General features: G+C 41.7%; 1 protein-coding gene across 1 annotated transcript in view; it reads left to right on the top strand.

The window, feature by feature from the left end:
• EFCAB8 (EF-hand calcium binding domain 8) overlaps positions 1 to 14,028 on the top strand; it is a 3,728,836-nt gene that overhangs the window by 2,664,271 nt on the left and 1,050,537 nt on the right. The window contains exon 26 of the mRNA XM_044089017.1: positions 9,132 to 9,202. Within this exon, the coding sequence (XP_043944952.1) occupies positions 9,132 to 9,202 (71 nt within the window). The remainder of the gene's footprint in view (positions 1 to 9,131; positions 9,203 to 14,028) is intronic.

Here is a 14,028-nt window from a genome sequence, read left to right as displayed (position 1 = left end):
AGAGTCCAGGAGACACTTACGCTTCCGCCTCGGAGTCAGTCATTTCCAATTCCGAGCACTGACCTTTGGTCTCACCACAGCCCCCAGGGTGTTCACCAAGTGTCTGGCAGTGGTGACTGCTCACCTGAGGAGTCTAGGATTCCAAGTGTTTCCATATCTAGATGACTGGCTCCTTACTGCCACCTCCGAGCATCTACTATTCCAGGCGCTCAACGCCACATTCACCTTGGGCCGTTTCTTGGGGATTACGTTCAATTGGCAAAAATCTGTACTACAGCCATCTCAACGTATTACTTTTATAGGCGCAGACTTAGACACAAAAAGAATGTGCGCCTTTTTACCGGCAGCAAGAATTCAGGTTCTACAAAACCAAGCCAAATCCTGTCTTCCCCTATCAAGAGCTCCGGCCCATCGGATTCTACAACTGTTGAGTTCGATGGCGTCAACCATACTCTTAGTCCCTCTAGCCAGACTTCACATGCGAATATTACAATGGCTTCTGTCGGTTCAATGGTTTTATCAGAAACTTCCCTTGAACCATTTAGTCATGATCACGGAGAGTTGCCGTCGGGATCTACGTTGGTGGCTCCTCCAATCCAATCTCGACCAGGGGGACCCTTTATTCCTCAACCTCCCGTTGCCACTGTGACTACGGACGCCTCCCAGGTAGGGTAGGGGGGTCATTACCTGGACAGGTCGGTCCAAGGCACATGGCAAATCCAGGAAACGCATTTGCATATCAATATCCTGGAAATGAGAGCGGTACTCTTGGTGCTGCAAGCTCTCCATCACGCTCTCCCGCATGGTCCGATTGCTATCCTTTCCGACAACATGTCGGTAGTTTGGTATATAAACAAGCAAGGTGGAACCAGATCTTATCCACTGTGCAGAGAAGCCATGAGACTTTGGCACTGGGCGGTAGCTACCAACCGCTTTCTAATGGCAACGCACATACCGGGGAAATCCAATGTGATTGCGGACAGATTAAGCAGAACCATTCTCTTACCCCACGAGTGGTCTCTCAACCAGAGAGTAGCTGCGAAAATCTTCGCCAAATGGGGCCTCCCTTGCTGCGATCTGTTTGCCAGCCCTCACAATGCGAAATGCAGAGAGTTCTTCACGCTGTTCCCCTCCCAGGGACAGATTCCCAGGGACGCTCTGACCCACATTTGGCCCCCCGGTCTTCTTTATGCCTTCCCTCCGATTCCCCTCCTACTGAGGGTGATACAGAAGGCCATTTACCTGGAGAGCGAGATGATTTTGATTGCCCCGCACTGGCCTCGTCAAGTTTGGTTCCCTTTCCTACAGAGGCATGCGGTAGAAGGTCCATGGTTTCTGGACCCGGTGCCAGACCTGTTGACTCATCAGTCAGGACGGCTTCACCCGTCTCTCAGGTCTTTGAAGTTGGCGGCATGGTTACTCCACTTCCATCCTTAGTCCGAGACAATTCTCTTTCTCCGGACGTGATCCACATATTGTCTTCTTCTCATAAACCTTCCACTGTCAAACTTTATTCCAGCAAATGGAAAAGGTTCGCCTTCTGGGCTCAGGAACGAGGTATAGATCCCCTTACTGCACCAGTATCGGAGGTTCTGAATTTCCTGGCCTCCCTTTTTCAGTTGGGCTCTTCAGTTTCTACCATTAAGGTTCAGCTAGTGGCTATCTCTAATTTTCATGCTTCCTTTGAACCTTCATTGATGTCTCACAAACTTTGTAAGGCTTTCCTTAAAGGAGCATGGCTCCTTAGGCCTCCAATATCTCACCCTGTCCCCCCTTGGGACTTGAATATGGTTCTTGCTGCCCTAACTGCCTGCCCTTTCGAACCAGCTGCTACCTGCGATTTGAAATTTCTGTCCTGGAAAACAGCCTTTTTAGTGGCCATAACTTCCGCCAGGCGGGTTTCAGAACTTCAAGCTCTTTGTTATGATCCTCCCTATTTGATTTTTCACAAACATAGAGTGTCCTTGAAATTAAACCCCTCCTTTTTACCAAAGGTAGCCTCTTCTTTCTGTATTCAACAATCTATAGTGCTCCCTGTGTTTTTTCCAGAGTTCTCTAATAACGCAGAATATATCTTGCATCAATTGGACGTCCATAGACAATCATGCGTTTTTACTTGAATAGAACCGCTCAGACGCGGAAATCAAATCAACTGTTTGTTTCCTTTGCAATGAATAAATTGGGTCAACCAGTAGCTAAAACCTCCATAGCTAAATGGATTAAAGATTGTATCTCTTTCATTTATTCACAGGCTAACAAAGAGCTTCCCTTTCCAGTCAAGGCTCATTCTACCAGGGCAATAGCTACTTCTGTAGCTTTTCACTCCAAATTATCAATAGATGATATTTGTGCTGCGGCTACCTGGACTTCTCCGCACACTTTCATTTCTCATTACAAATTGGATGTGGTTTCTCGAGGCAGGGCTTCTTTTGGTTCCACAGTTCTCAGGAGTGTTTTCCAATGAGCCACCCGGGATTTAGGTGCTAGGACGCTGTCCCATCAGTTATGAATGTGGAGAAAGGATCCCATTACATCTTTTAGTTATGTACTTACCATAACTTCGGATGTATGGGATCCATCTCGCCTACATTCATAAGTACCCACCCTCCTTCCCCCTTCCATTCGGATTTAGAGGAGATATAGTTCCATTTGGAGATCTTCTCTTGAAGAACTTTAGTTGGTTGTAGTGGCTACTAGTTTTTCTGTGTTTGAATGGATATATGAAAGTGAACAAACAAGATCTGGGGAAGCAGGTGTAGTGCATCCTGGGATAGGGAGTAGCCCAGCCAATAAGAGACTTCGTTCTAGTGTATTAGTTGGCCGAGTCGGAGCCGATGGATCGGCTCCGAGCCCATCAGTTATGAATGTAGGCGAGATGGATCCCATACATCCGAAGTTATGGTAAGTACATAACTAAAAGTTCCGAGATTGTCTTCCTCGGTTTCGGGCTCCCATTCCTCTTCGTGCGGGCCTGCCTTCCGGGTAATGGAGAGGGTGCTTGCTTCGGGAAGCGCTCCTCCTACGTCGGACCTTCCCCCTGCTCCTTCTGAGCTGCAGCTGTCACAGGCCACCTCCCCAGGACACTGAGAGTGCAAGCCTCAGGAAACCACTGTACAGGGTAACCTCCTTTCTGAGTCTTCTTCAGACCCTCCCACTGAAGAACCACCTCAGAAACGGACTTGTAAGAGGAAACACATGGACTCCCAGGAGGAGTCCCTCACTGAGGATACGGACTATGATGATGGGGAAGGGTCCCCATGGTCACCCCCTGACAATGTCTCCTTTGGAGACATCCTGGAAATTTTGAGGCAGAGGGGTGACTGGAAGCCCTCCAACCCTTCCTCAGAGGAATCCATATTCCTGCAGGCCTTCTGCTCTCGGCCCTCTACTTCTAGGGTGACCCTCCCAGCCGGTGAGTTAGTCCAGCTCATCGTACAGTGGGCGTGGAAGAATCCTGATACCATTGAGGCCATTCCTGGAGACCAGACAAGATACTCTCCCCTCCAGAGGAACAGCCCCTTTGGTCTAGAGGCTTACCAGTAGATGCTATGGTGGTGGCGGCTGCCACAAAAAAATTACCTTTGCATGGATAGTCCTACTGACCATCCACCCAACAGAGAGTCCCGGGTGTTGGACAGATTAGGGAAGTGAGTTTTTGCTTCAGCGACCTTTGTTGTCAGGTCTCTGAATTATTTGGCACATTTTATGAGGCTCCAAAGAGATCTCATCTCTGAACTCTCTGGAACCCTCGCGGGTCACATTTTTGATGGGGCACGCGATAAAGTTGCTTCTCAGCTTGCTACCGTAGAGTTGATCTCCAACTCATCCATGAGGTTGCTGTCCCACGCAACCGAAGGGGTGGCTAGAGCTGTGAGTGCAGGTGTAGTTATGAGATGCCATGCCTGGATGTGCATTTGTGACCTCGCGGACTCCTTCAAGTCTTCCTTCTTGAACGCGCCTATCGAACTGTCAGCTTTGTTCGGTTCTAAAGTGAAGGACACATTAGCCAGGTACGAGCAGGATGGAAAAACCTTGTCTGCCGTTGGCCTGCATTTTTCCAAACCTCATCGCTCTTTCTCCAGAAACCAAAGGAGTGGAAAGATATGGCACACAAAATCTCAGGGCCCTTTCCGTAGTGCACGTGGTGAGGATTCCCCCAGAGGCAGAGGGGGTTCCAATAATGGAAGACGCTCCTTTACGGGCAGAGGGGGTTCCCAAAATCAGGACTCCAGGGATTCTTTCTCTGGACAACCTTATCAGCCCTCCTGAAGCGCTGCCCGACTGCTTTCCTCTGGTAGCAGTCGGGGCTTGCTTTTCTCTGCACCAAGCTGCCTGGCACTCTATTACAAATGATCAGTGGGTGCAGAGAATAATTTCCAGAGGTTATTACATCCCTCTGATCTCTTACCCAAGACCTCCAGAATGCCTTCCCGATGTTCCACCCAGTCAAAGGGAAGAAGCAGCTTCGGAAATAAGAAAGCTGTGTCAAAAACGAGTCATCCAACAAGTCCCCCCAGACCAGTGCTGATCCGTTTTTTACTCAAGATTCATTTTGGTGCCAAAAAAGACCAGGGACTGGAAACCCATTTTGGATCTCAGCCAATCAAACAAATCAGTAGTTCAGACCAAATTTCACATTGTCACGATACAATCCATTCCCCCATTTCTTCGGGAGGGTGTGTGGATGTGCTTGATAGATCTCCGGGATGCGTATTACCACATCAAAATGGACAAGCATTCCAGGTGTCTCCTTCACTTCCGGCTGGGAGTCAATCATTACCAATTCAGAGCCTTGCCATTCGGTCTCTCGACAGCCCCCAGAGTGTTCATGAAATGCATAGCAGTGGTAACAGCTCATCCGAGACTTCAGGGATTCCAGGTGTTTCCATATTTAGACGATTGGCTTCTCTCTGCCCCCACCAAGCGCCTACTGGTCATGGCCCTCCGCTACACTCTAGCACTGGCAGAGTTTCTAGGCATCACAATACACTGGGAAAAATCCAACCTTCGTCCTACCCAACAATTGGAATTTATAGGAGCAGTATTCAGTACTCAAACAAGCCAAGTCTCTCTCCCTCCTCACAGACTTCAGAGATTAAGATTACAAGTACAAGTGATACTATGTCGAAGGAAGGTTTCTGCAAGGGAAGTTCAACAGGCTCTGGGGGTCTATGGTGGCAGCCATCTTGATTGTGCCCCTGGCAAGATTGCATAAGAGACTGTTACGATGGCTCCTTTTGTCCCAGTGGGTATCCAATCTCCATCTTCTAAACTCACAGATCCTCATCACCAATTCCTGCAAGCAAGATCTCCTCTGGTGGATGAGAACAGACAAAAAAATCTTTGGTGCCACACCTTCCAAACTCCCCAACACCATGGTGACCATGAATGCTTCCCTGATAGGGTGGGGGGGCCACTTCCAGGGAAAGACAGTCCAAGGCACGTGGTCCATCTTGGAGGTCAACTTGCATATCAGCGTCCTGGAGTTAAGAGTGGTGCTGTTAGTGTTGCAGGCACTTCAACCGCTCCTTCCGTCAGGGACGATTGCAATCCAGTCGGACAATATGTCTGTCGTCTGGCACATAAACAAACAGGGAGGGACAAAATCCTACCTCCTATGTCACGAGGCCATGAGAATTTGGCATTGGGCGATAGCTTCCAACCTCTTTCTAATTGCAATGCATATCCCAGGGAGATCCAACGTGATTGCGGACAGGCTGAACAGATGCATCCTCTGTCCACACGAGTGGTATCTCAACCTGAATGTGACGGCAGAAATTTTCAGCCTTTGGGGCCAGCCTTGCTGCGATCCTTTTGTTTCCTCTTCAAACAAAAAATGCAGCAGCTACTTTGTCCTTTTTCCCCCAGATGGGGAATCACCAAGAGACACTTTGAGTCACGATTGGCCCATGGGTCTCCTCTATGCTTATCCTCTGATACCTTTGATACCCCTATTTCTAAAGAAAGCAATCCGGCTGAGATGCAAAGTAATCTTCATTGCCCCTTTCTGGCCTCTACAAGTGTAGTTTCCCTTCCTCCGGCCTTACCTATTACAACCTCCTTGGATCCTGGACACTCGTCAGGACCTGATATCTCACCCACAAGGGCTGACTCCCCCAAATCTGCCCACTCTCAGGCTGACAGCTTGGTTTCTCCACTTCCGTTAGTCGCCAGGCAGGAAACCCTCTCCTCACCTGTCTGCGATATTATTCTTGCCTCCCATAAACCATCCACCAGAAACCTCTACAGAGACAAGTGGAAAAGATTTGCTCTCTGGTCTGATAATCAGATGCTAGATCCTTTTTCAACTCCTACAGCTGCTATACTCCAGTACCTTTCTGAGTTGTTTGACAATGGGGCATCAGCTTCTACTATTTGAGTCCATTTAGCAGCTATTTCCAATTTTTATAACAGTTCGGATGGTGTCCCTCTTATCTCCACCCGACTTTGCAAGACCCTTCTCAATGGAGTTTTCCATAGCAGACCCCCTATCAGGCAACCTGTAGAGACATGGAATCTCTCTCGGGTTCTACAGTCTCTCTCTCTACCCCCTTTTGAGCCTGCCGCGACATGTGATCTAAAATTCCTGTCATGAAAATCTTTGTTTTTGGTAGCGGTCACATCAGCCAGACGGATTCTGAGTTATAAGCCTTATGCATCAAGAGCCAGTATCTAATCTTCCATAAGGACAGAGTATCCCTTTGTACTAACCCTTCCTTTCTCCCCAAAGTGGTTTCTGACTTCTCTATTAACCAGTCCATTGAGCTCCCTGTGTTTTTCCCAAATTATTCCAACAAGGGAGACTACTGTCTACATTCATTGGACATACATAGACAACTACGTTTCTACTTGAACAGGACTAAGTCCTTCCGCAAGTCAGACCAACTTTTCATTTCCTTTTCTTGTCCAAGAATGGGATGTGCTGTATCAAAAGTTACTTTATCAAAATGGCTCAGAGATTGCATTACCTTTTCATCCTCCCTGGTGAATGAATCTAAACCTGTTCAAATCAAAGCTCATTCAACTAGGGCTATTGCAACTTTGGTTGCTTTTCACTCCAGGGCTTCCATGGGCGACATTTGTACAGCAGCCATTTGGGCTAAACCCCAAACTTTCATCAAGCATTACAAATTGGATTTGGTCTCCAGGGAAAGAGCGGCCTTTGGCTCAATAGTTCTCAGGAATGTTCTTCCATAAGGGCCACCCAGGTTCTCCAAGTAGCTTGGGATTCTGTCCCATCAGTGATGAATAGGAAGAAGATTAACAACTTCAGATAAAGAAGTTATATCTTACCGTAACATTCCATCTGAGTTGTCGATCTTCTTCCAGTTATCACACCCTCTCACCATCCCCCACCAAAGGCTCCTGGTGGATCTTCTGGGTCCTTGTGGTGTTTCAGGGTTTCTGCACAGAAATGGCCTCTGTTTTTCTGTTTTCTTCTATATGTTGCATACAAACTCGATCTGAGGTAACTGGGAGAAGGGAATTGTGGGTAGCAGTTTGGCTCAAGAGTTTTTTTGTGTACCCGAGTGTGGTATTAGGCAGATTCGGTTCCGAGGGCTCGGAACCGAACCCATCAGTGATGACTGGAAGAAGATCAACAACTCAGATGGAACGTTATGGTAAGACACAACTTCTTTTTCTCTCGCCTTTCTTTTGGTAGATTCGGTGCCTGGGTGATCATGATGCAAAATCTGGATATATTCATGTTGTAAGGAAGCAGGAACAACAATCTTAGGTCCTTTGAAAATAATGCCATCTTCCATAAACATCTCATCTGTATAACAAAAATAAGTTTGCACTTCAAATGGTACACTAGATTGGTTTGACGGCCATTCATCATTAATGTAGTGGTTGAGCTTTTGCAAAATTGGGTCAATCTTGGTATGATCTTTCAGCTCATCAAGTCTCGTGGTAGAAAAATTATGAACTTCCATTATGTCAAACTCAAAATTCTGCACGTCAAACTGTTCCATTGTATTTCTGGGTGATCTGGTTAAGGTTTTAGCCAGATAAAGAAGTTTACCTTTTGTATAGACCATTTTGAATTTGTACTTTTGCAATTTGAGCATCATTTTTTGTAATCTCACTGGAGCTGAATGCATAGGCTTCTTTAGAATAGTAACTAGAGGTTGGTGATCAGCTTCAATCTGAATAGCTCGACTATAGCTGTAATCATGAAACTTTGAACATGCAAATACTATTGCCAAAAGTTCTTTCTCAATTTGAGCATATTCCATTTCAGTTTGGGTAAGAGTTCTAGATGCATAGGCTACTGGTCTACCTTCTTGAAGAATAACTGCACCAAGACCAAATTTTGAAGCACCACAGGAAAGAGTGGCTGGTTTATTGACATCATAGTATCTTAATGTAGGTAGGGTGGCAATTTTCTGCTTAAGGTCTTCAAATGCATTCTGGTGCTGTTCCAACCAAGACCATGTACATTTTTTGCGCATCAGCACACTTAAAAGTGCTGTCAGCTCACTGAAATCTGGTATAAACTTGCCTAAATAGTTGACTATGTCAAGAAAATGTTATAAACCTTGAACATTATCTGGTGCTGACATCTCAAAAATAGCTCGAACCAGGAACCAAACCACGACACGACCAATAATAAAATCCACGGAGTCTGAAGCTCAACCACCACAGTACTTTATTGCACAAGCTTCACCAACTGGAAAGACAAAAGTGAGAAAACTGGTTCTCCACAACTGACCTAGGTTTCGTCAAATGACTTCTTCAGAGTGTGTTGAACCAGTATATAACCACAATCAATAATGACTCACTAATTACAACAATTATCACTTCAAATAAATTGACAATTAATGTATTGTTAAAAATAATCATAGTTAAAAAATACTTTGTTAAAAACACATAATTATCACAAAAAACTACCCCACATAAAATAGTAACTAACTTGTGTTGTGTATAATCAAATAACTTATTATAATTAACTATGTATATACATAACATGTCAAATACATTAAATACTTAAATAAATATATTTGTTAAAATTAAAATGTATTTGTATTGTAGTTATGGTACTAATAATGTACAAATATTAAAAAATGTTTAATTTAATAATATACCATATAGTATATTGTTTGATTTTATTTTATTTGTATTAGTAGGTGTGTTTATCCCAAAATATGCCTTAATCTCAAGAATGGCTTGATTGACACAAACTCATTTAACCCTGGATGTGAGTGTGCATTTAGTTTAAATTGCCATTTAATTTCACAAACATCTAAATGAAATTCAGTAACTCTACCTTGTGGATCTTTTTCTAGTTGTTGTATAATACAAAACTTAAAATGATGATCATTATGCGTTATAATATGCCTTGCCAAGGCATTTGAAGGTTTTTTATGTTGGATATCCAATATGTGTTCCTTTATTCTTTCTCTAAAAGCCCTACATGTCTTTCCAACATAAAAGGCAGTGCATGACTGACATACGGCAATATATACCACATTAACAGAATAACAATCAAAGTGTCCCATAAAGTTAATAGGTATGTTGTTAATAACCAATCTCTTGCCAGTCGTCATAATATGCCTACACGTCAAGCATCTTCCACATTTAAAATTTCCTTTAGTCTTATTATTGTTGGAACCATTGTTTAATGTACATGTTTCAAACATCTTTTAAATGTTATATCTCTACGAAAATGAATTTAATTTGACGAGCAGCAAATTCCTGAAAATCCTTTAACCTACAAAAGGATTCCCAATTCTTTTCTATAATACTTCTAACAAATTCAGCGTCTGCATTGTAGGTCAAAACAAACAAAAAATTCCCTTTTGATATAAAATCATCACTGTTTTGTTCCATTGTGCCACTAAAAAGTTCCACATTATTTTTAAGAATCGGTAGAATAATGCCCTTATCTCTTTTAAAGAGTATTTCATTCATGATTTCATCACATAAAATTCTGGGGTAACTCCTATTAAAAATAATTGTGCTATAAATTCCAATTCATTTACAAAATCAGACATTTCGCTCACCATGCGGACCGCTCTCACCATTTGTCCCTTGACAATAGCTCTTTTTTGGTGTTTGGGGTGCCAACTATCATAATGAAGATATGAATTGGAAAATGTGGATTTTCTATATATGTTTGAAACCAGGCATCCCTTTTCTTGAACAAATGCTAAACTCACATCCAAATATGTTACTTTGTCTTTTTGTATATTATAAGTAAATTTTAAAAACCAAGCAGTTTGATTAATATAATTCATAAAGGCCTCTAATGCTAACCTTTCACCTTGCCAAATTATAAAAATATCGTCCAAAACCGTGTGTAAAATTTAATAATTGGACGATATTCACTGTTGAAAACATAATTGTTCTCCCAAAAGGCCATTACGTAATTGGCATAAGTGGGGCACAAGCGCCCCATAGCAACACCTGTATTTTGTTTGAAATAACGTTTTCAAAAACAAAAGTTATTATGTAAGACCAATTCCATTAACATCACCCAAGTATTAATATCATCCTGATCGAACTTCCCTGTATGCAATTGTTCTCCCAACCATGTTAAACCAACATCATGGGGAATAGATGTAAATAAATTAACTACATCAATCGTCACAAAGTAACAATTCTCTTGGAAATCAACTTTCTTTACTTTCTCCAAAAAGTGCCAAGAGTCTTTCGTAATATAAGAAAAGCTTTTCAATCCTGGCTTCATTTTGTTGTCCACATATTTGCTTATAAAAGCCACCTTACTTCTTTTTCCGTCAACTATTGGTCTAAACTGAACGTTATCAAGGCCTTTATGAATTTTAGGTATCCCAAATATTCCACTGACCAAAGGAAAATTGTTATTCATATAATCAAAGTCAGTTTCACTAATGTTACCCTGAAATAACATGTCTTCTAACATCAAATCTATCTTTTGATAAGCCATATTAATTTCATGTTTACTGACCTCAATGTAATTATCTTCATTAAGCATATTAAACATTTCGACACATAATCACATTTATCCACTATAACCACTCCATTGCCCTTATCGGGCTTCATGATGCGAATTGTTTTGATATTACATAGAAATTCTATATTCTTGATGTCTTCATGTATCATATTACAACAATGACTGTACTGTTTGTTTAGAAAAAAATCCCTAATGTCAAATTCGCACATATTTTCAAATAATTCAGTGATTTTAATATAAGGTGGATTAAATATACTAGGTCTTTGCAATTGAATAGTGCCATTTCTGTTGTCACTAAAACCAAAATAAGCCGCCAGATTTAGCTTACGAACAAAGAGTTTGAGGTCAAACATGATGTCTACTATGTTAGCATTTCTACAGGGTACAAAATTAAAACCCTTAGATAATGTTTCGACATGTTGTGTCTCAAGAACCAAACCAGAATAGTTATATAGTTTGTAATCATTAGCTTTGTTGCAAATAATCTTAGGTTTACTAATAGGACCCAACTCAGATGTAATAATATTAGAACAAGACAATGATGAATTATTCACACTCACATTATGGCTGTCTGTTGTCATTGGGTCAATAAATGTCAATTCATTTGGACTCATACAGAAGTCGGTATCGGTAACACTATTTAAATGAGAACCACATCCTCTTAATATGTTACAACCATTTATGAATATATTATGTGTATCCAAATCTATAAAATTACCCTCATTACTGTTATTCAAATCCATAATGCTGTGTGTTGTAATATCTAACAAAGTGTCAGTGTCATGTATATTAGATGTATAACAAACTACATCGGTCCCAAAATCATTTTGGGGAGGAAAGTGTTCATTGAAACTTGAGCTAGCATTGTTACTATAATCACATACATTAATGCTGTCTTGACCTTCCAACCACCTTAAAAATTCACTCATACTCTCATCCATATTGTTAACATTAGCAGTAACTGGCACCAATGTATGTTCATTGGTAGTATTATCAAAAACATTACTTGATATTAAGACAGTTTCTTCATGTGTAAAAAACGTTTCATTTAAGTCCACTAAACGTTCAACATAATTGTCATCATTTGTAACAGAAATAGAAGTGTCATTTATCTGTCGCTGTCTACTGACCATAATTTCGACATTAGTATCCTCACTATGAGTCGCTTTGTCTTGAATATTACACATACAACAGCTGACAGTGTATTGCGGGTGTAAGACTTCTCTAATATTTAAACAAATGAAACAGTCGAGGTCAGTGCAGGCAGCGCTATGTAAGCTGTAAACCTTTTTGTTTACCTTCGCGTTGCTCTTGGCCAATTCCGGTCTTGATTTAAGGATTGAAATTTGGTTTTGGCTCTCGCTCCCAGACGAAAAACCTCACTGTCGTCTCGTGCTGGACCCTGCTGCCTTATTCTTTCGGACCGACGAAGTTCATCACTTAGGGGGTCCACGCCTTGAACATCAGAAGAATTTATGGTACTCTCATTATATGTCACTTCCTCTTCAGTAATGTGGCTACGTTCATTGGTTGTTACAACGTTGCCAGCATTATATTCAGCGTTAGTCTCACAATTCGCTCTCGTTTCTCATTAAAGGGATACACATGACCTTTTCATACATATGAACGCCTCGTTGCAACTTGACTAGTTTTTGAAAATTATATCACAACAATTGTCCACATCTTGGATGATGTTAACATAATTGGTGTAATACTGTTCAAATATGAGATCCTGTGTAATGTGAGAATTAATAGAGTCCAGTTCATTTAATAAAGTATCAATCTTAACATTGTTGTATTTAACCATCAGTTCCATAATACAAATACCAGTTTTGTCAAAAAGTTGGTGTAGTTCTTTAAGCATATCTTGGTTGTTTTCCGACCCATTCGGGTACCTCCATAAACGCAATCCTTTTGGGACTAAGCCCAACTTTATATTCCGATCCAAATAACTGTTTTCTAACTGGGTTTTTTTAATTTGAATAATTTTTTCTCATATTCTTTCAATGAATCAGCCATGGATTTATTTGTTATTCCTCGCTTGGAGGTAAATTTAGGACTACCATTCTGTTGAAAATTGTAATTATTGGTAGCCCAACGTTCTCTGTAATTAGTAAAAGAAGTCTTACTTACTGTAGATATCGCATTACTTTCGTTATTTGGTCTCCCATGTGTGTTAACCAAGGGAGCCTCTTTATTAGAGCTGTTTGAATTATTTTCAACTGGGGTAGCTTGAGTAAGAGGCAAACCCAGGCTATTTCAAAAATAGCTGCTTGCTTGGACAGGCCTGGTCTCAAGCCAGTGCTAGTAAATAAATGACCTACATATGTAACTTCTGGTAGTCTAAATTTGCACTTTAGGAGATTGAGCTTTAAGTTCACTTCACGTGCTCTGTGTAGAACTCTCTTAAGGTTTCTGTCATGCTTTACTTCACCATTGCCTCCACCCAATAAATCATCTACTATTATGGTACAAGGATAACCTGAAAAAATTTGCTCCATTGCATGCTGAAAGTCTTCACTTGCAGAATTTATTCCAAATGGCATCCTTAGTAATCTATATCTGCCAAAAGGGGTACTGAAAGTAGTCAGTAATGAGGATTTGCGATCAAACATCACTTGCCAAAATGAACTTTTTGCATGCAGGACAGAAAAACAGTGGCATTCGGTGTTAAGGCTGTGACTTCCTCAACTGTACACATTAGATGATGCGGTCTCGTTAATGCTTTGTTCAAATCTCTTGCGTCAGTACATATTCTGATTTCATCTGAGACTTTTTTGTGGGCTGCTACCATAGACAACACCCATTTAGTTAGTTCTGTAACTAGACAAATTACACCTTGCAGCACCATTTTATTCAGCTGAGGTTTGACTTTATCTTGCATAGCAATCTGAACTTTTCTTGTTGGTCTGACTACTGGACTGACCTCTGGGTCTAACTTAACAGAATGCACAACTGGAAGTTTGCCCAACTTGGCATCAAAAACATCAGCATACTCTGAGAAAATGGCTTCAGAAAAATTGGAACTAGGATATGTGCTTATATGATGAACTTCTTTGGTAAAAGAAAGCAGATTCATTCTCAAACTG

This window comes from Protopterus annectens, chromosome 12.part0, assembly GCF_019279795.1.
Source record: "Protopterus annectens isolate FY-2018-M chromosome 12.part0, PAN1.0, whole genome shotgun sequence".
Taxonomy (NCBI): Eukaryota; Metazoa; Chordata; order Ceratodontiformes; family Protopteridae; genus Protopterus; species Protopterus annectens.
Note: the sequence above shows the minus strand (reverse complement) of the source record. Positions and strands in the feature narration are given on the sequence as shown.